This window comes from Aquarana catesbeiana, linkage group LG01 (assembly GCF_042186555.1).
Source record: "Aquarana catesbeiana isolate 2022-GZ linkage group LG01, ASM4218655v1, whole genome shotgun sequence".
Lineage (NCBI taxonomy): Eukaryota > Metazoa > Chordata > Amphibia > Anura > Ranidae > Aquarana > Aquarana catesbeiana.
In genome coordinates this window covers 60,093,527-60,119,992 of record NC_133324.1, presented here as the reverse complement: position 1 = coordinate 60,119,992, position 26,466 = coordinate 60,093,527, and the positions used below count along the sequence as shown (strand labels likewise).

Here is a 26,466-nt window from a genome sequence, read left to right as displayed (position 1 = left end):
TGTAGTATTGGGGTGTACGGAGGGGGGGTGTCCTGTAGTATTGGGGTGTACGGAGGGGGGGTGTCCTGTAGTATTGGGGTGTACGGAGGGGGGGTGTCCTGTAGTATTGGGGTGTACGGAGGGGGGGTGTCCTGTAGTATTGGGGTGTACGGAGGGGGGGTGTCCTGTAGTATTGGGGTGTACGGAGGGGGGGTGTCCTGTAGTATTGGGGTGTACGGAGGGGGGGTGTCCTGTAGTATTGGGGTGTACGGAGGGGGGGTGTCCTGTAGTATTGGGGTGTACGGAGGGGGGGTGTCCTGTAGTATTGGGGTGTACGGAGGGGGGGTGTCCTGTAGTATTGGGGTGTACGGAGGGGGGGTGTCCTGTAGTATTGGGGTGTACGGAGGGGGGGTGTCCTGTAGTATTGGGGTGTACGGAGGGGGGGTGTCCTGTAGTATTGGGGTGTACGGAGGGGGGGTGTCCTGTAGTATTGGGGTGTACGGAGGGGGGGTGTCCTGTAGTATTGGGGTGTACGGAGGGGGGGTGTCCTGTAGTATTGGGGTGTACGGAGGGGGGGTGTCCTGTAGTATTGGGGTGTACGGAGGGGGGGTGTCCTGTAGTATTGGGGTGTACGGAGGGGGGGTGTCCTGTAGTATTGGGGTGTACAGAGGGGGGGTGTCCTGTAGTATTGGGGTGTACAGAGGGGGGGTGTCCTGTAGTATTGGGGTGTACAGAGGGGGGGTGTCCTGTAGTATTGGGGTGTACAGAGGGGGGGTGTCCTGTAGTATTGGGGTGTACAGAGGGGGGGTGTCCTGTAGTATTGGGGTGTACAGAGGGGGGGTGTCCTGTAGTATTGGGGTGTACAGAGGGGGGGTGTCCTGTAGTATTGGGGTGTACAGAGGGGGGGTGTCCTGTAGTATTGGGGTGTACAGAGGGGGGGTGTCCTGTAGTATTGGGGTGTACGGAGGGGGGGTGTCCTGTAGTATTGGGGTGTACGGAGGGGGGGTGTCCTGTAGTATTGGGGTGTACGGAGGGGGGGTCTCCTGTAGTATTGGGGTGTACGGAGGGGGGGTCTCCTGTAGTATTGGGGTGTACGGAGGGGGGGTCTCCTGTAGTATTGGGGTGTACGGAGGGGGGGTCTCCTGTAGTATTGGGGTGTACGGAGGGGGGGGTCTCCTGTAGTATTGGGGTGTACAGGGGCGGGGCGGGGGGGGGTGACCTGGAGGGTGTCAGGCCCCTCATCTCTATAATCTTCTATAGAGAACACACATTATATATGTATATAGAGGGATTCCTCCCCTCCCCCCTCCCGGTAACACGCGGTGTGTCGGTGACACGAGGCCGCTATTGACCTTCACAGGACGGTCCCCTCCTCCCCGGCTCTCCTCGCACCGTCCCCGGTCTCCTCCTGAGGTGAGGACTCGGCGGGAGGACACGGAAGGAGAAGGCCGCTGCAGGCGGAGGAGACCGGAGAGACTTCCCGCCCCTCACACTTACCACAGCGGCGTGCCGGGGCAGAGAGCGGGCGAGGGTGGCGGCTACCCGGACTGTCAGCATGATTCCCGGCGGTGGAGGAAGAGGAGGAGGCGGTGATGAAGAACACGACTAACTGAGCGTCCGGCTGTCCCCACTGACTGAGAAGATGGCGGCCCGGAAACGAACTTGTGAAGAGAAGGTCAGTCCCGCCCACCGGAGAACGCCGTCCATCGCCCCGCCTCCTCCCATCCAGCTTTATTAACAGAACAACAGACAATCTCACAGGCAGGGGGGGCGGGACCGTCAGCGGAAGATCTCCGCCCACCGCTGTCTTCTTTACACCCAACTTTACTGACCAGGACAGAGACAAACGCCTGGCTCCCCTCCCCCCTCCTAATCTTAAGCTGTATAAAAGGAAAAAATGTGTAATAAAAATATTACAATTTTATATTCAATAAAAATATTCTGTATAATCATGCGGGTGAATTAAAATATTTTAGTCCCAGTCAATGTTGATTACAAATCACACAAAATGGACCTAACACACCCCCCCATAGTGATCACTAAATCTAAAGATTTAAAGTGATCCGCATTCACATTGCTGCAATTCCCCCCATATTTCTAAATTATGCAAAAAAAAAAAAAAAAAAAAACACATTAAAAAACCAGCATTGCGGTTTCTGTGACATAAAAATTCTGAAAATGTGTCCAGTGTGTTTAGATACACTCTATCCCATCCGCTGATCAGATGGCAGCTGTAACTGAACACTCTCTCTATATTCCATCAGCCAATGAGATGGCAGATGCAACTGTACTCTCTATATTCCATCAGCCAATCAGATGGCAGATGCAACTGTCAATTAGTGTTGTCATAGCAACAGTGGCAGTTGGGATTTATAGGACAGCAGGACAGGCTAGAGCTCAGTTCACAGCTAGTAAGCGAAGAGTGCACATCACTTAGAGAGAGTTCTTGAGGTGACCACTTATTATTACTGAATATTACTGTGAATTTTGAATATTGGAGAGATAGTACATTTGGAAAAATGACGACAAAGAGAGAGAGAGTTAATGAACTTATCACAAGGACATACCAGCAACAACAGCTGGAAATGTTCAAAATTCTGAATGAACTAATAACGGAGGACAGCCTCCAAACGCAGGACGGGGAGAAGGTAACGATGGAGTCCAGGTTTACAGACCTGGAGAACCAGGTCAAAAGCCTTACTTCTGAACTAGGACAGACTAAAAAGGACGATTCAACGGAACTGGATGCAGAGAAGATGAAGACTGAAATTGCAGAGCTGCGACAACAATTGGAGGAGCAAAAGGAGATGCAGCTGGCGGGGCAGAACATGCAGGCCACCATTGCACAACTGCAGACCGAGGTTCAGGCTCAGAGGCAGCTGAATAAGGATTTGTTGCAGGAGGTGCAGAAGATGCAGATGTGCAATGCATCCGTCCAACGAGAGTTGGATGCACAAAAAAAGTTGCAGGTGGACATTAAAAAGCTGCAGAAACAAATAAAAGAGCAGATCATGAAGGTAAGATCATAGATAGCATAACTAATTCTGCACATAGTCCTACCACACACCAGGGACAAGGTCATCCAGCACCCAGGGCAAAGATGCCAATCTACCCCCCCCCATTCATGACCCTATACCCAGCAGTCACTCGCTTGTCAAAATCACTGGCAGCGATCACTACTCATGTCAGCCTTGTAACAGAAGGAAGACGCCCCCCCATCCCTACAGTAAACTACTGAGCCCAGGGCAGCTGTCCCTTCTGTCCCACCCCTGCCACACACACCCATTCCTAATTGGCACGCAATGGGCAATGTCTAAGGGCTTCACTTTCTGAAGCAGCCAGGCTGTCCGGTGAGGGGCGGAAGTGGCAGATTTTGGGTGACTCCATTTTACAAAGTAGAGGCTTACGAATGTCAGATTTTATTTTTTTTTTTAATAATATGGCAAAGGGAAAAAAAAAAATCTTTAGGAAAGTAGCCGTTATTTTTAGCTAAGCCCTAAAAAATGTAATCATTTGTTGGATGGCTGAAAGGTGGCAGTTGTAATTAGACGAGCCCTAGGGCTACTTCCACACTGGGGCAGGGGTGCGTTAGCGGTAAAGCGCCGCTAAAACTACTTTACCGTCGTTTTAGCGGCACGCTTTTAACCTCTATCTAGCTTTGCAGGCGCTTTTGGCAATGCTGCCCATTCATTTCAATGGGCAGGGCGTTTTGGGAGAGCTGTATACACCACCCCAAAGATGCTGGAATTTCTGATCGTGTGTATGGGGCATAAAAGATTTAAAGTAGAATTGTAGGCAAAACTTTTTCTTTTTCCTTTTGGATAGAGTAAGGCCCCTTTCACACGATCGGCCCGTCCGTTTTTTTTCAGGCGGATCCGAGGGGGCCACCCATTGACTTCTATGGGGAGGCGGATGTCAGTAGCCTGCCTTCCAATCCGACAAGATCCGCTCAAAACAGACATATGACGATACCTTCGCCATCCATCCAGCAGATCGGAAGGAAACAGACATGCGGTCCGTTTTCATCCGATCTCCCCATAGAGGAGTGCGGGACTCTGACAGGTCTGTCTCTGCACAGTGAGCGGAGACGGACCTGTCATCTGCCTGCTCAGCGGGGATCAACGGATCGATCCACCGCTGAGCAAAGCGGAGTCCGCCAAAACAGATCCGCCCGCATGAAAGGGGCATAAGGGAGGTTTATAGCCCCTGCAAGGTTTTTTTTTGCCATCTGTGTCCCATTGGCGAGATTTACCTTCACTTCCTTTCCCATAACCAATCAGGAAGTGAGAGGAAATCCTTTCAAATAATGGGAATCTCTTGGGGATCCCCAGGTCTCTAGAACTAGTATCCCTATTCCCTATATTATTTTTCTGGAGACCCCTGGGACCGTCTGGGGGGTGCATGGAAGCAATCGGGCAGCAGCGCAGCCACCTGAATGCTTCCACCTAATAAGCAGGAGTCTGCCTGTCAGTTTTATACACAATCCTGGTGGCTGCAGCCACTGAATTGTGTGTAAAACCCTCGGTGTCAGATCATTTTGACATACAAACCTTGCAGCGAAAGGGATAACAGAATTTAAAAAAAAAACCAACTCCTACTGATGTGCGCGCCTCTAGGAAGGGCACCTGTAGGCACATGCCTAATGTGCCTAGTGGAAAAAGTGCAGGCTCATAGAAAAAAAAAATTAAATGCACATTTTTTTAACCTACAAAAAGATGTGCATTTATTTTATTTTTTTTACAAAGGTGAACTTGAAGAGGTGGTCCGGTTGCCCCCATGAAAAAAATGAAAAGTCAGCAGCAACAAATACTGCAGCTGCTAACCTTTAATATATGGACACTTACCTTTCAAGGGAGCCGCGATATCGGCACCCCATCCGATCTTCGGATCGGCTGTCAGGTGCAGCCGCCGCCATTTCTGGTAAGGGAACCTGGCTGTGAAGCCGAAATCCCTACCCTGCATTCATGAAGCGCACTGTGCATTCTAGTTGGTCCGGAGGCAGAGGGAGGAGGGGGGGGTCAAACTTTCGGGGGTGGGGCGGGGCTGTGGCAGGGGGTCTCTTTCCCCTTGGACTTTTAGTTTTGACAAAGTAAAACAGCTCTTGTAGATTTATTTGGATATGTTGAATCATACAGCAGAAGATCTGAAGGTGAAGGTTTACATTTTCTTTTCTCCAGATCCAAAAATCAGATCTTTGTAGTATTTTTCTTTCATTTAGACTCAAACAGCCAATTACAGACCACAGACTTTAAATGAAAAAAGTAATACAGTTTGAGAGATTTTGCTCATATATTGTTTTTTTTTTTCTTCTCCCTTCAGGAAATAAAACAGGAAATCAAACCGCCCAGTCCACCACGCGCTGCACGACGCGTGTACACCCCGGAATATATAGAGGCTTTCCAGAGGATCCAAGCTGCAGAAAAGGAGGTGCAAGATCTGAAATCAGAAGTGAGGTGCCTGAAATCGGAAAAGATGAAGGTAAGGTTGATCATTATACATCCAGCAGACAGATAGATATTGCCCACAGCTAGTTTGCACACAGTAGGGGACATTTATCAATCCCGTTCCATCCATTATCGCAAAGCGCAATTCATTTGCATATTGCGACTGATTTAATATCGTAGTTCCCACAACTGAACTGCGTATTCCAGATGAGGTCTTACTAATGATTTGTACAGGGGGGCAAAATGATATCTCTCTCTCTGGAGTCCATACCTCTCAATACAAGAAAGGACTTTGCTCACTTTGGAACCCACAGCTTGGAATTGCATGTTATTGTTGAGCTTATGATCTACCAGAACCCCCAGATCCTTCTCCACTATGGATCCCCTCCAGTTGTACTCCCCCTAGTATGTATGATGGATGCATAGTCTTAGCCCCCAAGTGCATAACTTTACATTTATCAACATTAAACCTCATTTGCCACTTAGTTGCCCAATTAAAGCGGAGTTCCACCCAAAAATGGAACTTCCGCTTTTCCGGTTCCTCCGCCACTCCGGTGTCACATTTGGCACCTTTCAGGGGGGAGCAGATTCCTGTCTAATACAGGTATTTCGCTCCCACTTCCAGGCATAGATACCGGAGCCACCCACGGGTATCTATGCCATCTCCGGCGCCTTCTCCATCCCCCTTCTGTCTTCTGGGAGACACACAGATCCCAGAAGACAGCAGGGACCAGTGGGATAGCGCAATGTGAGTCGCGCATGCACAGTAGTGAACCAGGAAGTGAAGCCGCAGGGCTTCACTTCCTGATTCGCTTACCAAAGATGGCGGCGGCAGCACCCAACAGCCGAGAGATAGATCGGCTTCGGGTGCCGACATCGCAGGTGCCCTGGACAGGTAAGTGTCCTTATTTTAAAAGTCAGCAGCTGCAGTATTTGTAGCTGCTGACTTTAAAAAAAAAAAAAAATAGGCGGACCTCCGCTTTAAAGAGTGCATTGAGGTTGGCTTGTAAATTGGAGACATCCTGTAAGGACGTTATTCCACTGCATAGCTTAGTGTTATCTGCAAAGACAGAAATGGTACTTTTAATCCCAGACCCAATATCATTTATAAATATATTAAAAAGTAAGGGTCCCAGCACTGAACCTTGGGGTACACCACTGATAACCCTAGACCAGGAGTAGGCAACCTCGGCCCTCCAGCTGTGGTGAAACTACAAATCCCATCATGCCTCTGCTTCTAGGAGTCATGCCTGTGATTGTCGGGGTCTTGCAATGTCTCATGGGACTTGTAGTTTCACCACAGCTGGAGGGCCGAGGTTGCCTACCCCTGCCCTAGACCAGTCAGAATATGATACACTTGTCATTACATGATGTGTGGGCTTGTAGTTCCTTAGTAATTGGAGGGTAATCATGGCTTCAACTTTGTGTTCTAACATTCTTTTTTCATCTTTTAGGAAAAGCAGTTCTATGATGAGAGCATGCAGTCAGCGGAGGAGAGAAACCAACAATTCAGAGATGTAAGTAAAGATATTGTGTCCCCTTATTCTTTATTGTCATGTCTTCCTCACCCTTTGTGTCTCAATTTGCTATAGTACTTCTATCCTAATCCTGCTGGCGTATGCAACCCGCTTTTCCCGCACTCATCCACATACGCCATCCCCCCTTTCACCCGTGTGCTCTCCTATGCTGTCCTTACTAATATCACCTTTCTCTACCTGACAGGCTGTTCTCAAGAGGCTGGAAAACGTGGAAGACAAAATGATGGCTCTGGAAGTGCACACCGATCGAAATGTAAGTTATTCTGATCTTATATTTAATAAATTTTTCTATCATTGCACCACAATTCATATTTATAGAGCGGTTTCATCTCTGCATGGAATATGCTAATTAAAGTTGAAATCCAGGCAGATATAAAAGGCAAACATTAACACAGTTCTATAATCAATAATACATCATTGTAATTTTTTTTTTTTAAATACAAGTGGTGTAAATACCTAAATTTGACTTGGTATAAGCCATTTTCAGTCCCTATGCAGTAAAGTTTAGCCTGGGAGATGCAGCACAAAGAGCATTCTGATAGGAGGAGAAAGCAGAGTGACAGGGGGATGAGCTGATCATTGTGCTGCTTCTCCTTTCTCTGTCCAGTTACAGAGTGAGGGGAGGGACCTGTAAGTGACAGTGAAACTGCAGAGGAGAAGAATCAAGTATTCTTTCTTGCCAGAAAGGTCTGTGAAGGTTTTAGATGTCTAGCTGACCCTAAATACCTTGGACCATTCATTCATCTCCCTGACACAACCACCTATGGATGCAGATTTAGCATAGTTTCCGTTTGTCTCCCCCACCTTCATATCAGTCTTAACTTTTCTTTTTCTTATTCTATATAGACTAAAGAGAGACAAGACCTTGCAGGGAAATTGGATCGAAGAACCTTTGATAATTTCACTGTGCAAATCTGCCAGACGATGAAGCAGCAGATTGAAGAAGGTTTAAAGGGCCAGGATGAAAAATGGACCGCCATGTTGCAGAAGAACAAGGAGGAAGTAGAAAAGACCAAGGAAAACATGGAAAAGAAGGTAAGTTTCTTGTTTGCATTTGTATCTGCTAGTATAGTTGGGCAGTACATATTTTTTGCCTATTTACAACACCGGCCAGCTCCCTAGTTCTCTAGGGCTGCTACACCTACAGCCTCGGTTCACAAATATACGGGGGCCGGTTTCCATTCATGGATTTGAAACTTAAATTGCACCTGAACCGGACTGAAAAACGCACAGGACCCCTTTTTTAATTTGCACTGCAAACCGGCCCGCATATATGTGAACTGCCTCCATTGAATGCCGGTCTGGTTCACGTTATGCGAATCGGATGCTGGTTGAAGTGCATCGGATTCGCTTATTTGTGAATCCAGCCTTAGGGGTCTACTTAAAAAAAAAAAAAAAAAAAAAAGGGTATTTTGGCTACCATATATACTCGAGTATAAGCCGCCCGAATATAAGCCGAGGCACCTAATTTTACCACAAAAAACTGGGAAAACTTATTGAGTCGAGTATAAGCCTAGGGTGAGAAATGCGCAGCTACTGTAAGTGGAAAAGAGGGTCAACAATGCCCATTTGCAGCCTCACTGTGCCCATTTGCATGCCTCACTGTGCCCATTTGCAGCCATAGGTCCCCGAACTTCAAACTTGGTAGTTAAGGGTTCCTAGATGCCCCCTAGCTGCAGCCAAAATGTGGGTTATCTGGACCCAAAGGGTCCTGAAATGACATTGCTGCAGATTGACACAGTTGACCGACTTTGGGGCCACTTGGTGTTAGGAACCCCAAATTTGGTGTGCAAACCCAGTGGAACTAGCACTACAGCTGGGGTTCCTAGCACCAAGTGGCCCCGACATATGGGGCCCCAAAGTCCGTTCGGAAAATGTCATTCTCTGCTGCAGAAAAGTGCTTGACATTTTCTGAACCGACTTTGGGGCCCCGTATCTCGGGGCCACTTGGTGCTAGGATATGTTGTAGTGCTAGTTCCGTTGGGTTTGCACACCAAATTTGGGGTTCCTAGCACCAAGTGGCCCCGAAATAAGGGGCCCCAAATTCGGTTCGGAAAACGTCATTCTCTGATGCAGAAAAGTGCTTGACTCAAGTATAAGCCGAGGGGGGCATTTTCAGCATAAAAAAAGTGCTGAAAAACTCGGCTTATACTCGAGTATAGACGGTAATTGGTTTATTTCCTATGAATTTCAGCTCCATCTAGTGGCCATAATGTAGAATAATAATTTTAGGTATTTCAGAAAAACCCCAAATTATGTCAACTAGATGGAGCTGACTATCATATGAAATAAATCTATTAGGCAAATGAGTCTAAGAAATACATACCTTGCGTAAATGAAAAAGCAAGGCTAACGTCAGGTAAATTGATTATCAAGAAACAATAAGTAGACCCTTAAATATAGACAGTGGAAGGTATATGCTAACCTTGACTTTTCCTGTAAGAGTCAAGCTTGGCCTTGCCCTTGTTATTAAGACCAGTCATATGCCTGTATTTGTGTTCTAACCTTTCTCACTTTCTTATTTACTCTACAGCTGGACAAGATGGAGGAATACATCACTGCAACGGAGAAGAGGTTGAGGAAAACCATCGAGGAGTTGATGGTGCCACCACCAAAAGAGGTGGATGAAGCTGCTGCTTCCACATAGTAAGTGATGCCATTTCCTTGATGGCTTTTCTCTCTTCTGGTTTGGTGTAAACCAAAAGTAGTGGGAGTGTTTCTATAAATCTAATGTCTGTGCATAAGACCAAGCAGATGGGAGCCAGATTCCCACCTCTGAATGCTATGCTCATGATTAGAAGGCCTCACTCTGCCTCTTGGATTGTTCATTTAGAGAATGCAGTAGGAGCACCAAGATTCCTTCTTGTACAGCAGTAGGAGTGAGACTCCATTGTACGGGGGTGGGGGATGGTACAGCCAGCTGGGAGACCTTCCTACTGGAGTCACCACATTACATAAAAAGTCTAGCAGTTCTTTCTCCCTGTGACTGAAATATTAAAAAAAAGCACAATAAGCGTATATTGATTGGTTTGCGGAAAAGTTATAGCGCTTACAAAATAGGAAATAGTTTTATGGCATTTTTGTTAATAATTTCTTTTTTACTAGTAATGGTGGCGATCTGCGATTTATATCGTGATTGCGACATTATGGCGGACACGTCGGACAATTTTGACACATTTTTGGGACCATTGGCATTAATACAGCGATCAGTGCGATTAAAAATGCACTGATTACTGTAAAAATGTCACTGGCAGTGAAGGGGTTAAAACTAGGGGGCAGTGAAGGGTTAATGTGTGTCCTAGTTTGTGTTCTAACTGAAGGGGGATGAGGACTGCGCAGGGAAACTAACAGATCGCTGTTCATACTCTGTATGAACAGACGATCTGTCAGTTCTCTACTCAGAGAACTGGAAACTGTGTTTACACACACAGCTCCCGGTTCTCCATGTGCCCCGAGCGATCGCAGGAGTCCAGCGGTGATCAAGACCGACGGGCACTCGCATCGGCTACGGGGGGGTCGAGCAGGGGGTGCGCCCCCTAGTGGCCGTCTATGTTACCGACGTAACATAATGGCGATTCGCGCAGCCGAGCCATGTTGCCGCAGTACAACTGTGGCGGCTGGTCAGCAAGCGGTTAAAGAGCCTCCAGGAAGGAGTCGGGAAAGGATTAAGTTTCTTATTAGTATCATCATAGCAAAAGCATGTCTAACCTCTAAATCTTTTTTCTCTTCTAGTAAATGCCTTACGTGTAGCCGAAACGTGGACACAACTACAATGTAAGTATATGTTATTTTCTATATGTATTTATCTTGACACATCGGTGCCAGGAGTATAAATACATTACTATTACATTTTTTTATATCGTATTGTTCAATTGTACTGACTTTTGTTTTTCTTTAACAGAAAAAACGTGTTACCATGTCTCCCAGCTCTGCCAAGTCCTCCTTCACAACCAAGAAAGCCACCGATCATTGCAGAGAAGCCAGCAAGATATAACAAAACGTAAGTATTAGGAAAAAGAAGGGTTAAAGTGAAGAAACCTCTACTGCATTAGTTCAGTTTCTACACACAACTGAGAAATGCTTATTGATTAGATTGATCACTTATTCCACTTAGAGGGGAATTTTACTTGGCTTTGGGAACACTAAAAATCAGCAGCTATGAGTAATGTAACTGTTGATTTTAAAAGAAACACATTCTCACCAGTCCATGGAGCCCAGTGCTGTCTTCCGTGATCTTCCACGCCACCATCTTGCATTTGGGAGCCGGCTGTCACTTTCTGATCCCTCACAGCAGGCTAAATACTGCACATGTGTGAGACCATAGAATGCATGGAGAATGGTCCTGTAGCTTCCTGGGATGTATGATGTGTATCCCAGGAGGCTGCAGGTGGGCCGAGAGTACTGTACCCTCGCCTAGGCATGGAATGAGGGAGTGGGGGCGAGCAGCATAAAAAAGGCACTTGCTCCCTGAACAAAATACAGTTGCATAATTGGCTGGAGGAGAATAATGCTTTGGGGTCTATCTATAAAAAAATTGCTTGTGATATTCACCCAGATGTGACAAAGTCTGATTGAATTTTTCTTTATAGAGTGACTTCCTATGATCATCATCACCATCTTGTGGCCACAATGTGGTATTTTCCTGATTGAGGTATTTCAAGAAAACGACTGCATTATGGCCACGAGAAGGAGTTAGCGATCAAAGGAAATCAATGTATTTAGCAAATTACAATCAAAATTTGTCTCATGATATTCGGCCATCAAAATATTTTAAATAAATAGACCACTAAAGCCGCATATACACGAGCGGAATGTCAGACAGAAAAAGTCAGACGGAAGCTTTTCATCGTCTATTCCGATCGTGTGTAGGCCTGATCGGACTTTTTTTTTGAAAATTCTGATGGACCTAGAAATGGAACATGTTCTAAATATTTCCGACAAAACCAGTTCCTATCGGGAAAACCGATCGTCTGTATGCTGTTCCGACGGACCAAAAACGACGCATGCTCTGAAGTACAAGACGGAAGCTATTGGCTACTGGCTATTGCACTTCCTTTTTCTAGTCCCATTGTAAGTGTTGTACGTCACCGCATTCTGGGCGGCTGGACTTTGGTCAGTCTTTGGTTTGACCGTGTGTAGGCAAGACCGCTTGAATGGAATTCCGTCGGAGAAACCTTCGGAGTTTATTCAGATGGCAAAACCGGTCATGCGTACGCGGCATTAGTGTTATTTTTGGTTGAAGGTACAATTTATATACACTAAGAATGCTAAGCACCTGTGCCAACCAGTGTGACTATTGTGATTAGCAGCCTTGCCTGCCGCATTAGGATTATGGGGTTGAATCTAACCCAAGTTTGTGAGGGTTTCCCTCCATAATCCTATTACCCACTATATTGGTAGGTAAGGTCTATGTATAGCCCCAAACTTTTTTCTCAGTGGATTAAATGTGGAAGGGTTAGAAGGATCGAACAAACGATTTGCTTATTGTTAATAGGGAGAAAAAAAAAAAGTAAATGTAATGCGCAGAAGCCTGTCAAGTGTGTGACGTCTATGAGGATATCGATCTCAACAAAAGACTTTGTTGAAAACAATCCAGAACATGTTGCAATTTTGCTACACAAATCCAGAGACAATGATGGGACCAATGCATTTTAAATCGAACAGAAATTTTTATTTTTATTTGAACAATCGTTCGTTTTTCTACTTATATATGGCCTGCTTAACACTCTCTGGATGAGAGAAGTTAAGGGCAGGTAATAAGCAACATTTCTAAACAACTCATATTAGCCATACGAAGCAATGAGGGGGTACACAAGGGTATCCATAGAAAGACACCGAAATCACAGGTGGTGAGATATCTGTCCAGCAAAATGCTAGTACCTGCCAAATGTATATTGTGACCCAACCAATGGACAGAGGTGGGACATTTCTTTACATTTCTCCATATAAAGGGGAACAATTGGTGTCCAACACCCAGGGAAATGAAACACAATGAGTGCTACATTGCCTGGCCCTTCCCCATTGTGACAGGTGATATCCGAATCGATTCGAGAGCCGGTCATGTATGGTCACACTGAACATACTTAGATATTTATCACTGGAATGGATTGGTATTGGGTGTGATGTTTTATAAAACTGTCAGCTATAAGAAAGTACCGTATGAAAACTGATCTCAGCTAAACTCATATCTCCTTTTCCTAACAGGATTTTTTCTACCATCACCAACCTGCAGAAGCGTTTTGGCGCTCTTACAAAGGGCACACCGACTCCTCCTATAAGGACAGGCACACCGACTCCTCCTATAAGGACAGGCACACCGACTCCTCCTATAAGGACAGGCACACCGACTCCTCCTATAAGGACAGGCACATCGACTCCTCCTATAAGGACAGGCACATCGACTCCTCCTATAAGGACAGGCACACCGACTCCTCCTATAAGGACAGGCACCCCGATTCCTCCTATAGGGAAAGCTTTGCTGGTAAGTACTCTAAAAGATTGAAAGGGTTATACTAAAGACTGATGATGGACTCAACAGTCACCTATTTAGTCTTAACCTATTCATAATTCCAAAATAATTTGTTCTTTTAACTATTGTAGTTCCTCATATTTCATTTGTTTATTTATATCTCTCTTTCAGCCTGAAGTGTTAAAAAGTAGACATAAAAGAAAGCAGTGATTTCCTCACAGTCGTTCAACCAGTGTGTGGGAATGGTACTGTGTATAGTGGGAAGAGGACAGACGGACAACGTAGGAAGAGGCATGGAGGGACGTCGTGGGAAGAGGACAGACGGACAACGTAGGAAGAGGCACGGAGGGACGTCGTGGGAAGAGGACAGACGGACAACGTAGGAAGAGGCACGGAGGGACGTCATGGGAAGAGGATAGACGGACAACGTAGGAAGAGGCACGGAGGGACGTCATGGGAAGAGGATAGACGGACAACGTAGGAAGAGGCACGGAGGGACGTCGTGGGAAGAGGACAGACGGACAACGTAGGAAGAGGCACGGAGGGACGTCATGGGAAGAGGATAGACGGACAACGTAGGAAGAGGCACGGAGGGACGTCGTGGGAAGAGGACAGACGGACAACGTAGGAAGAGGCACAGAGGGACACTGTGGGAGGAGACACAGAGGGACCTTGAGGGAAGAGGACGGAGGTACACCGTGGGAAGAGGACAGAGAGGGACGCAGCACAGTACACCACTTGGTGGGCACAGCAGAACACATTACATTACACAGTACATTACACAGAACATTACATTACTGGGGGGAACACAGCAAAGTGCAGTACATTACTGGGGGGGTAATGCACTGCACCTTACATTATTGGGGGGGCACATTACATTACTGGGGGGACACCTTACATTACTAGGGGGCACAGCATGGTGCAGTACATTACTGGGGGGTAATGCACTGCACCTTACATTACTGGGGGGTACAGCACAGCACATTACATTACTGGAGGGGCACAGCAGAGCACATTACATTACATTACATTACTGAGAAAGCACAGCATCCTACATTGCCTTCCTCTGGATGTTCATGCAGCCAGCGATTATCTGTGGTGATCGTTGCTGGACGCACACAAAGTGCACTGCGTGAACAGACATGGAAAAATACCCAGTGCAAATGTAGTCTAAGGGGGTCAAGAAGGAATTTTTTCCCTGTTGGAGCCAATTGGACCATGCTTTAATAGGGTTTTTGCCTTCTTCTGGATCAGCACTACTGAAAGTTGATCCAGGGAGTATCTGATCGCCCATCTCATAGTGCAATCTCATAGTCAGTCAGGTTGAATTAAGACAAAAGTCCATCTAGTTCAGCCAAAAAAAAAAAAAAAAAACTGGCCAGAGAGGGATTACTTTGACGAAGTTGGCCAGCTTAAACATGTATTGCAGTGTGCAATGTATGTGAACTAAATATCCCTCCTTTTATACAAAATTTAACAGAAAAAGTGTATAGCAGTGTGCAGAGGGTTCATTTAGAATTTTTAGTGTTAACATTCCTTTAGCACCTGATGGGTTATATCCTGTATATGTATAAGCTGTTTGGATTGGAGCACAGGTATATCGTATTTTATTTTTCTTCTCTAAAACATGCCTACAGGGGACAGGCCTTTTCTAATTAAAACAAAGTGTTGGGCCCCATTCACATTCTTGTGTGCTCTGAATGCACTGTGTGTGCTACTGCAACGTGAGGGATTCATGCTACTTGCGATTTATTAAAAATGAAATACACTTACATTTGGATGGATAAAAAGCGCTTGTAGGAGTAGCAGTAATAGTATGGATAACGTAATGGCATCAGCATTGATCACCCCAGATGATGTCTCTTTAGACAAAACGCACCGGGACGAGCCTTGCTGAAGCCATTGCGTTACCCATACTGTTACTTCTACAAGCGCTTTTTATCCATCCAAATGTTAGTGTATTTAATTTTTAATAACTCCCCCCCCCTTACACCTATGGTTTTACACTATGTGGAGTATTTGTTTCCTTTCTGGCTGTACCGTATGAGTGTATGAAGAAGATTTGGGCCACTTTAGTTTGAGAATATCTGCCACATCTGAGTACTGTTACTTCAAGCCATCCGAGGGACGGAGGGATAATCTCTCATTCTGGCCATAAGTTAGAGACGTGGATGTTCCAATCTATTGGTGTGTTTACACCAAAGGCCTTGAAGACTTATAGGGCGTACGCACTTTTGAGTCCGATAGTTCTGGTAAGCTTTCTCAAAAATTGTGGCGGTTACCTTCTATACTCACCCACTTTTCCATTTGTATCGATGCCATAAGGATTTCATCCCTTTATTTGGATCACTTCACTTATTTTTCACTTTGTGGACTATGTACTTGTTTTTCACAATTATGAACACATTAAAGCGGCGTTCCGCCAAAATTTTTTTTAAAGTCAGCAGCTACAAATACTGCAGCTGCTGACTTTTAAAATATGGACACTTACCTGTCCAGGGTGCCTTTCGATGTCCTTACCCGAAGCCAATCTGTCCCTCAGCCCTCGGGTGGAGGCGCCGCCATCTTCGGTAAGGGAATCGGGAAGTGAAGCCTTGGGGGAGGAGTCCGATCAGCGGAAGTTCCATTTTTGGGTGGAACTCCGCTTTAAGTTTGGTTACGATTCCTATATGATTATTACACTATATTCATGTGTGATGTAAAGTCACGCACAAGTCATTAGAAATCAATAGTCTATTGGTTTTCAGTTCCTCTGTTTATACAGTGACTGTTTCACATTAACGCTGCACATATTCCCAGTAAATAGAGTCCACCTGTGTGTAAGTTAATCTCAGTATAAATACAGCTGTTCTGAGAAACCCTCAGAGGTTTGTTAGAGAACCTTAGTGAACAAACAGCATCATGAAGGCCAATGAACACACCAGACCGGTCAGAGATAAAGTTGTGAAGAAGTTTAAAGCAGGGTTAGGTTATAAAAAAATATCCCAAGCTATGAACATGCTATGAGCACTGTTCAATCAATTAGCCGAAATGGAAAGCGTATGGCACAACAGCAAACCTACCAAGACATGGCCGTCCACCTAAACTGACAGGCCGGGCAAGGAGAGCATTATTCAGAGAAGCAGCCAAGAGGCCCATGGTAACTCTGGAGGAGCTGCAGAGATCCACAGCTCAGATGGGAGAATCTGTCCACAGGACAACTATTAGTCGTGCACTCCACAAATCTGGCCTTTATGGAAGAGTGGCAAGAAGAAAGCCATTGTTTAAAGAAAGCCATAAGAAGTCCTGTTTGCAGTTTGTGAGAAGCCATGTAGGGGACACAGCAAACATGTGAAAGAAGGTGCTCTGGTCAGAAGAGACCAAAATTGAACTTTTTGGCCTAAAAGCCAAATACTATGTGTGGTGGAAAACGAACACACCATCCACACTGTGAAACATGGTGGTAGGATCATTCTGTTGTGGGGATACTTTTCTTCAGCAGGGACAGGGAAGTTGGTCAGAGTTGATGGGAAGATTGATGGAGCCAAATAGAAGGCAATCTTAGAAGAAAACTTGTTAGAATCTGCAAAAATAGGATTTTTATAACAGCTTACCTGTAAAATCCTTTTCTTTGAAGTACATCACAGGACACAGAGCCATAGTAATTACTATGTGGGTTATAGGCCACCTTCAGGTGATGGACACTGGCATACACTAAACAGGAAGTTGCCTCCCTATATAACCCCTCCCATACAGGGAGTACCTCAGTTTTGTAGCAAAGTAATACACGTGTATACCAGAAAGAGGGGAGGGACCTCTGTGTCCAGTGATGTACTTCAAAGAAAAGGATTTTACAGGTAAGCTGTTATAAAAATCTATTTTCTTAATCGTACATCACGGGACACAGAGCCATAGTAATTACTATGTGGGATGTCCCAGAGCAATGCCAACTGAGGGGAGGGAGACACAACAAAAGTACAGCACCATGAGATTAGAGGAGTTATACTGCTGCCTGCAGCACACCACGCCCAAAGGCGATATCCTCATGCCTTTTTACATCCACCTGATAGAATCTGGTATATGTATGGATTAAAGACCAAGTTGCGGCCTTGCAGATTTGAGCCATGGAGGCTTGGTGATGCACTGCCCACGAAGCACTAACAGCCCTGGTGGAATCTACCCTTTTTAAACCATAAACTTGAACGATTACTTGTCGTATCCATTTAGAAATAGTAGATTTCGATGCTGCCTGTCCTCTTTTAGGACCTTCAGGCAACACAAACAAAACATCCGTTTTCCGAATCTGAGCAGTCCCTTTAAGTAGACTTTGACTGCTCTCACCACATCAGGAGAATGTAGTGATTTTTCTTCCATAGAACAGGGTTCTAGAAAAAATGAAGGTAGAACAATATCCTGATTTAGATAAAAACCTGACACTACCTTTGGTAGAAAGTTAGGATGAGGACGCAATACTACCTTATCCTTGTGAATAATAATATGGCTCTTTACAAGAAAGAGCAGCCAACTCTGATACCCTTCTTGCAGAAGATATGGTTACCAGAAAAACTAGTTTCCTTATCAAAAAGGACCAAGGGAATATGTTGTATCGGCTCAAAAAAGGCTGTTTTTGTAATGCAGACAGAACCAAATTCAAGTCCCAAGGGTTCAGGGGTGACCTAATCGGAGGATTAAGCCACGTTACCCCCTGAATAAAGCTACGAACCAAAGAATGCGAAGCAAGTAGTCGTTGAAATAATACCGATAAGGTCGAAAGTACTCAAGGCCAGCTTTATTTCTAACCCCATCTGCAGAAAGTCAAGGATTCTACCTATGACTAGGGATGAGCTGAACACGCCCCGGTTCAGTTTGCATCAGAACATTCGAACGGACCGAAAGTTTGCACGAACTTTCGAACCCTGTTAAAGTCTATGGGACTCGAACGTGAGAAATCAAAAGTGCGAATTTTAAAGGCTAATATGCAAGTTATTGTCCTTAATAGGGTTTGGGGACCCGGGTCCTGCCCCAGTGTACATGTATCAATGCAAAAAAAAGTTTTAAAAACGTCTGTTTTTTCGGTAGCAGTGATTTTAATGATGCTTAAAGTGAAAAAATAAAAGAGAAATATTCCTTTAAATATCGTGCCTGGGGGGTGTCTATAGTATGCCTGTAAAGTGACGCGTGTTTACAACAGTCCCTGCTCAAAATGACATTTTTCTTTTCAAAAAGTTTTATTGGTAACAATCAATAGTTACAGACAATGCAGTTTAGGTTAGTGTAAATACAATTGACAGAGTATATTTCAATTAAGTAATATAGTGAAAACATATAGGGGAGGAGAGTACAAGTTAGATTGAGCTAAGCTAGACCACTTAATCCAGTAGAGTTGTAGTTGCTATCATAAGGAAGGGGAAGTGCCCTTCAACATAAGAGGAGTGGTTACAGGTATTAGGTAAACATTAATTAAGGGAGGAGGGTTAGTGAGAAGGGTGGGGAGTCTAGAAGAAAGAGAGCAGGGGAGAAAGAAGAAGGGGTTAGTTGGGGGTATGTTGGTCGGGTGGTCCGCACGGGCCCAAGTCACACAGCAACATTATAACCGAGGGTCAGAGTGTAGTTAGGGTTCTAAGAGGTGCTTGTCAAAGTCAGGGGATAGGAAATAGTCTATCCATGCGCACCAAATTTTGAGATGCTGGGGAATCCTATCTAAAATTGTGGCTTCAATCTTGCTATGCATCATGGCCTGGGTGACCCTATTTTTCACTTCAGCTATATTTAGGGTCGGTGTTTTCCAAGCCTTAGCGATTGACTGCTTGACCGCCGTGGTGAGTTGAAGGAGAAGGCGTAGTTGTGCTCTGGTAAAATCCTGTGGGATGTAATTTAGTAAGGCTATCGATGGGTCTGGGTCTAGTTTATCTCGAAGCAATGTAGTGGCCATTTGAAATATTGTTGCCCAGAAGCGTTGTACAATCGGACAAGTCCACCAAATATGTGCGTGTGTGCCCCTTTCACTGCAACCGCGGAAGCAATTTGGAGGGTAACTCGGCTGGTACTTAGCAATTCTGGCCGGGACCAGGTACCATTGCATCAGGACTTTATAATTTGCTTCTGATGCAACAACATTTTGGGACAAGTTTTTTGTGTTGGTCCATATGTTCGTCCAGTCCTCAGTATTGTGGTCAATTGCTAGATCCTTGGACCACTGTAGAGCATATGAAGGGAGAGATACTGGGGGGCACGTGAGTTGAGTATAGAGGTGAGAGATGATACCTGGAGTGTATGGGTTTGTGTCGCATATAGCCTCGAACATAGTTAAATTGTCCAGCCCTGTGCAAGATCCTATAATTGAGCAAAGTGAGCAATTTGAAGATATCAAAACCATTCCTTATGAGGAAGTTGAGCTTGCTCTTGTAGCACTGGAAATGCTTTAATGGTGTCGCCATTAAACAGATCATACATGCGACTCAGACCAGCCTGTGACCAGGCCTGAAATGAGGTAGGTTCGGAGTAGGCCGGATAGAAGTGAGGGTGACCTAGGAAGGAAAGCAGCGGTGAGTGCGGTGACATCAATTTAAAAGGGTTTCGTAGTTTGTCCCAGAGTTTGAGGGAATGTTGTGTTATGGGGTTGGTTATAGATCCACGTGCTGAGGGGGGTAGCCATAGTAAGTTGGTCACTATAAGAGGATGAAGATCTATTGCTTCTAAACTGACCCATATCGGCGTTTCGGCTTTTGCATGATAGAGTGTGACTTGGGCCAGTTGGGCTGCATGATAATAATGAAGAAAATTGGGTATACCAAGGCCTCCGCTGAGTTTGCTACGAAGTAGAATAGGTCTTGAGACCCTGGGTCTCATGGAATTCCAGATATACTTAAAGACTCGATTCTGTATGACCCGATGGAAGTAGGGAGGGACCCCGACCGGGAGGACTCTATAGCGGTATAAGAGCTTAGGCAATAAAGACATGTTTACAACCGCAACCCGCCCGAGCCAGGAGACACACAGGGGTTGCCAGGAGTTAAGTAGAGAAGTCAAATGGGTTAACATTGGAAGATAATTTACATGGAAGAGGTTAGTTGGGGTATTAGTAAATTTAATCCCAAGATAGGGTATCGAAGACGTGGACCATATGAATGGGAAGTTCTCTTGAAGGAGGTTGAGCTCAGCCTGCGGGAGAGACACATTGAGGGCCTTGGATTTGGTTTGATTAACCTCCAAGCCTGAGACCAGAGCAAACTTCGTACGAAAGAAATGCAATTTGACGATAATATCCCGCAGTGGCCCATCTGCTTGACGGCGAGTGAGCGCCCTATGGATCCTGTCAAAATCGAGGCGTTCCGTGGGTACAGTTCCTGGAATAATGCGGTGGTGAACGACTGCAGATTGTCAATCGTTTTCGGTATACCGCGGAGTCGCAGATTGGACCTGCGGGAGCGATTTTCCGCATCCTCTATACGGAAAGCAGCATGGCGTTTTCCTCACGGAGGGCTGATTGCTCTTGGGCCTGTTCCCCTGTGGTTAGCTCCATGTCATCAACCCTCGTTTCTAAATCTGCTGTGCACTGACCAAGTTCGCGTATTTCATGTGTCAGCCTATTGGTGATCTGGTCAGAGGTTGTTTTAAGGGCTTTTTGGAGCATCGTCTCCATTAGTTTAAGAAAGTCAGTTTGTGACATACCTGACTGAGGCAGGTTCAGGGAGCCTGCAGACTGTGTCCTCTTCTCCACTGTCTGCAGGGTTCAACCTGGCCGGCGAAGCTGCGTGCTGTTTAGCCAGAGCCTGGGCCTTTGCCGCCATTTTGGAAGAGGCGCAGGCAAGTGCTTCTTCGATAGGTTTCAGCTTGTTTTTGCCGCGGTGACCCGTAAGCACCATTCCGGGTGATGCTAGGGTGTTCTAGGAGGTGATCCTTAAAAGGATTAGGTAGAAAGACGGTTCAGCCGGCTATGCGGCTCACAAAAATGCAGCGGGGAGTGCGGAGCTCTTGTGAGAAGCTCCGTCATGTCGAGCTTCGCACATGCGCCCCCCAAAATTACATTTCTAAAGGAACAAAAAGTCATTTAAAACTGCTTGTGGCTTTAATGTCATGTCTAGTCCTGGCAATATGGATGAAAATCGTAGAGAACCCCCCCAGCCCATTACCAGCCCCTTTGGTCTGGTATGGATATTAAGGGGAACCCTGCACCCAAATAAAAAAAGGAAAGGCGTGGGGCCCCCAGGCCCTATATACTCTGAACAGCAGTATACAGGCAGTGCAAACAAGACAGGGAATGTAGGTTTGTTCTTAAGTAGAATCTGTTTGTAATTTTAAACTGGTACATTTTTTACGTGTAGCTCCAGCCAAAAAATCTGTTTTTAAACTTTTTGGAAAACATAGGGAAGGATTATCACCCCTGTTTTGCTGTCTGTGCACCTGTTCAGAAGATTTCACCTCACTTTCTGTCCCAATAACAATTGGATTTTTAAAATTTGGGGTTTTTAGTGAAATAATGAACTCTTACAGGAGAGAATTTCCCTTCCTAGGGGTAGATTTCCTCTCACTTCCTGTTGTCTCCTTCCGTTTGCAAGTAGGAGTCATTTGTAAGTAGGATGTTTGAAAGTAGGGGCCTGCCACAACACTGTAAGCCCTTACAGTTACTCTTGGTGGGTGCAGGAACGGACCCTGCTGTGAAATATTAGATCAAGAATAGTAATTACATGCCCCTGTTGAATAGGGTCAGAAAAATTGAGCCTTTGGTGGTGGACAGTGTGGTGGTGTTGCCACAATACTGTAAGGCCTCACAGTTACTCTTGGGTGCAGGAATGGGCCCTGCTATGAAATATTAGATCAAGAATTGTAACTACATGCCCCTGTTAAACAGGGGCTGAAAAATTGGGCCTAAGGCACTGGTGCTGGTTCCACAACACTGCAACCCCTCACAGATACTCTAGTTGGAGCGCAGGAATGAGCCCTGCTGCAAAGTATTGCATATACAATTGTAATTACATGTCCCTGTTGAACAGGGGCAGAAAAATTGGGCCTTAGGCACTGGTGCCACAACACTGCAACCCCTCACAGATGCTATAGTTGGAGCGCAGGAATGAGCCCTGCTGCAAAGTATTGCATCGAAAATTGTAATTACACGCCCCCGTTAAACAGGGGCAGAAAAATTGCCACAACACTGCAAACCCTCACAGATGCTATAGTTGGAGCGCAGGAATGAGCCCTGCTGCAAAGTATTGCATCAAAAATTGTAATTACAAGCCCCTGTTAAACAGGGGCTGAAAAATTGGGCCTTAGGCACTGGTGGCACAACACTGCAACCCCTCACAGATACTCTAGTTGGAGCGCAGGAATGAGCCCTGCTGCAAAGTATTGCATCAAAAATTGTAATTACACGCCAACAGGGGCAGAAAAATGGGTCCTTAGCCACTGCACTGGTGGCAGTGCCCAGAACCAAAAATGTTCTTACAAGCTATCAGCATGAACATTGAGGAGGAAGAGGATAGTCACTCAGCATAACAGGATAGTCACTCAGCATCAGCATAGGCAGTCTTGAAGGGATCTCACATTAAAAAAAAATTATTCGGTTACATCAGCATCAGGTGCTTGGTAGCTGGAGATCCAAGACTGATTAATTTTTATGAAGGTCAGCCGATCGACCGATTTGGTGGACAGGTGCACCCTTTGATCGGTTACAAAGCCTCCAGCAGCACTGAATGTGTGTTCTGAGAGAACGTTGGATGCAGGACAGGCCAGTAGCTCAATTGCATACTGTGCAAGCCAGGGGCGGATCCTGGGGGGGGCAACGGGGCAATTCCCCCCCCCCCCGAAAATATCAGTGACTGCAGTCCCGACCAAGTTTCTCTCTCACACCAGTATAAGCAGCTGATCAGCGGCGCAGAGAGAGACTTTGTGTTATGTCCATTATGCCGCGCTGGAGGGAGGAGGTGGGTGGAGCTGCGGTGCTGGCTAGTCTTTCCTGCACTGGTTGCGAACGCCTGTGCCGCTTGGCGTGTAGCAACCAGTGACGTCAGTCACATCAGAAGCTGGAGCCGCTGCTGAGGAGGAGGAGAACCCCAGCATTCATAGCGGAGCCTTCTTCATTCTCCGCCCCTGCATGAGAGTGTTGGCTCCACCCACCTCCTCCCTCCATCTTCCCTACAGCACGGCGTGAACACAGGAAGAAGCAGTGACTGTGTGTCACTGTCATCTGATGCTGCCGACTGCACCTGCTAACGGATCCTGCTCATCTCCATTGCTCCTGCATGGGAGCCCCCCCCACCAGTGACCAGAGCACCAAAATATTATATAAAAGTGAGTAAAAGAATTAGCAAATGTGTAAAATCTTGTGTGCCATACTGCCATTATTTATGAAAAACAAATGCTGCCCTTTGAGTTTTGTTCAATCTAAACCCCTTCAGCTCCGGAAAGTTTTACCGCCCATGAACAGGCCATTTTTTGTGATACTGTGCTGCGTTACTGTAACTATCTGACAATTGCGTGTCGTGCAACGCTGTACCCAAGTAAAATTGTTGTCCTTTTTTTTCCACTAATAGCACTTTCTTTTGGTGAGATTTTATTTTTTGCGATATAAACAAACTGACAATTTCGAAAAAAAAGCAATATTTTTTACTTTTTGCTATGAAAAAAATGTCTTCCTCAATTTAGACCAATATGAATTCTGCTACATATTTTTGGTAAAAAAAAATCCCAATAAGTGTATATTGCTTGGTTTGCACAAAAATAATCGCATCTAGAAAATAGGGGATAGATTTACGGCATTTTTATTTATTTTTTACTAGTAATGGCGGTGATCAGTGATTTTTTTTTAGCAGGACTACAACATTGTGGCGGACAGATCGGACACTTTTGACACTTTTTGGGGACCAGTGCTAAAAATATGCACTGTCACTGTACTAATGACACTGGCTGGGAAGGGTTAACATCAGGGGTGATCAAAAGGTTAACTGTGTCCCTAGGGGGTGCTTGCTAACTGTGTGGGGGGTGGACTGACTAGATGAACAGAGTGATCTGTGTTCCTGGTTAGCAGGAACACAAGATCACTCTGTTCATCTCTGACAGAACGGCGATCTGCCTTGTTTACATCAGCAGACCGCTGTTCTATCCCTGTGTGGAGAGATTGCAGGTGGCCAGCGGACATCACTTCCGCTGGACCCGCTGGATTGGCTCCCCCTCTGGCCAATCAGCATGCGTGCCTTTGCTGGCTATTTCACAAAATGGCGTACAGGTACACCTTATTTTCTGGCAGTGCCCCTCCCGAGACTAGACTCTGGATCCGCCCCTGTGTACCACTGAAATTTGTCTGGAGGTTAATGTTTAGACAGCCGCAGTACCACAAACTCACCTCTAGAGGGCAGCTACGCACCAAGGAGAAAAAACACCAACAAGGCTCAATTTGGCACTGAATTATTACAACCTGCATATTTGTAGAACAGATACACAGATAATGTCAGAAGATGTGACTGTAGGGTGGCTACCCAGAATTAAATAGGCCATTTAAAAAATGAAAAAAAAAATCTGGAGACAAGCAAATTGGGGCTTTTGGAAGCGAAAACAAATCCAGATTTGGGTTTATTTTTTCTAATCTGCATTAGGAAAATTAACAGAAACCTGATAATTGCTACAGACAAGATTTTTTTGCACAGGAAAATACAGTGTTGGTTAAAATGTTAAAGTGAGATAAAACTTGAGGTAGCCTTTTTTAGAAAAAAATTAAAAAGGTGAACTACAAATATTCCAGACATTCCTCTAGACCCCGCTGCACATGGCGGCTGCGATATCCCATACTGCCCTGTTAAGACTGCAATAAACAGCCCCGCAGTCCGAATCCGTCATAATGAGACCAATAAGAAGTGCTTCTTTCTTCTGGAACACTTTCCAGGAAGAAGCCTCATATGCGCTTCTCATTGGTCAGCATGGTCGTGTGGTTGTGCTGACCAATGAGCACTTGCCATTGTGAGCAATATGATGAATACTCACTCTGGGGTTGTGTATTTTATGTACAATCCATTACACCGATAGCTTTTAGCATTAAAGCCACTATGTGCAGCAGGGTCGGGGGGGGGGTGTTCCAGGATATTTGGTGTCTGTTCATCTTTTCATGAAAAGGTGAACTTGGCCTTTAACCTCTTCAATAGCGGGCACTTTCACCCCTTTGCTGCCCGGGCCAGCACTGTCGCACTTTGAATGACAATTGCGCAGTCATGCAGCACTGTAACCATGAAATTTTTATCATTTTTTTCACACAAATGGAGCTCTCTTTTGGTGGTATTTATCCACTTGCCGCCGCCCACCGTCAAATGATGGCTTGACGGTGCGGCTCTCGTTCTGTGTGGATGTCATATGACGGCCTCCCAGTACGACCGGGGGCATGCATCATTTGGTATGATTAGAATGCAATTGGAGACCCTTATTGGGTACTGATGAGGCTGCGCTAATGGGCTCTGGTGGAGCTGCATTGATGAGCACTGGTGAAGCTGCATTGATGGGCGCTGATGGGCACTGGTGAAGCTGCATTGATGGGCACTGATGAGGCTGCACTTGGTACACACTTTTGGTGGAACCTAAAGAGAAAGGGATGTCGTTTACAGATGACAGGGTGGGTCTTAAGCAGGAAGGGGTGGATTATATTTAAATTAGGGGGTGCGCAAGTTTAGTCAGGCCTAGGGCAGCACAAAACCTAAATGCACCACTGTCGGGCGCATATCTGGAAGTGTCCATGATTGCTGGGTCCGTGGATTGGGGTAAATGGCCAATCACAGCAGCCCTTTACCACATGATCACTCCGTCCAATGACGGAGCGGTCACTTTGTCAACAAACCGAGATTATGCCCGATTCAGCTCACGCTGCTGCAGTGTTTCTCTCTCCTCTCATGCTATATCGGTGTGGAGATTAGAAACACTGCAGCAGCTTGAGTTGGCTCGATCCTGTGTGCCCTATAGTGCTCATCAGTGCCACTACAGTGCCCAATACTACACATCATTGCCAATAGAGTGCCCAATACTGCACATCAGTGAGTGCTCATCAGTGCCACCTTACCAGGGGATCCTCATCAGCGCCCTG

General features: G+C 45.7%; 1 protein-coding gene across 1 annotated transcript; it reads left to right on the top strand.

The window, feature by feature from the left end:
* Positions 1-2,498: 2,498 nt before the first annotated feature.
* LOC141143850 (uncharacterized) lies at positions 2,499-15,087 on the top strand. The gene is made up of 10 exons (XM_073629360.1): positions 2,499-2,996; positions 5,299-5,457; positions 6,878-6,940; positions 7,146-7,214; positions 7,808-7,996; positions 9,495-9,607; positions 10,694-10,735; positions 10,863-10,961; positions 13,166-13,442; positions 13,602-15,087. The coding sequence occupies exons 1-10, from the start codon at positions 2,499-2,501 to the stop codon at positions 13,638-13,640; spliced, it is 1,548 nt and encodes a 515-aa protein (XP_073485461.1). The 3' UTR covers positions 13,641-15,087.
* The last annotated feature ends 11,379 nt before the right edge of the window (positions 15,088-26,466 follow it).

Bases quoted from the DNA above. Each gene is read 5' to 3' on its own strand.
- LOC141143850 (XM_073629360.1), top strand. From the start codon at position 2,499: ATGACGACAAAGAGAGAGAGAGTTAATGAACTTATCACAAGGACATAC. The intron at 6,941-7,145 runs GTAAGTAAAGAT...TCTACCTGACAG, and splicing joins GAAACCAACAATTCAGAGAT to GCTGTTCTCAAGAGGCTGGA. The intron at 7,997-9,494 runs GTAAGTTTCTTG...TTTACTCTACAG, and splicing joins AGGAAAACATGGAAAAGAAG to CTGGACAAGATGGAGGAATA.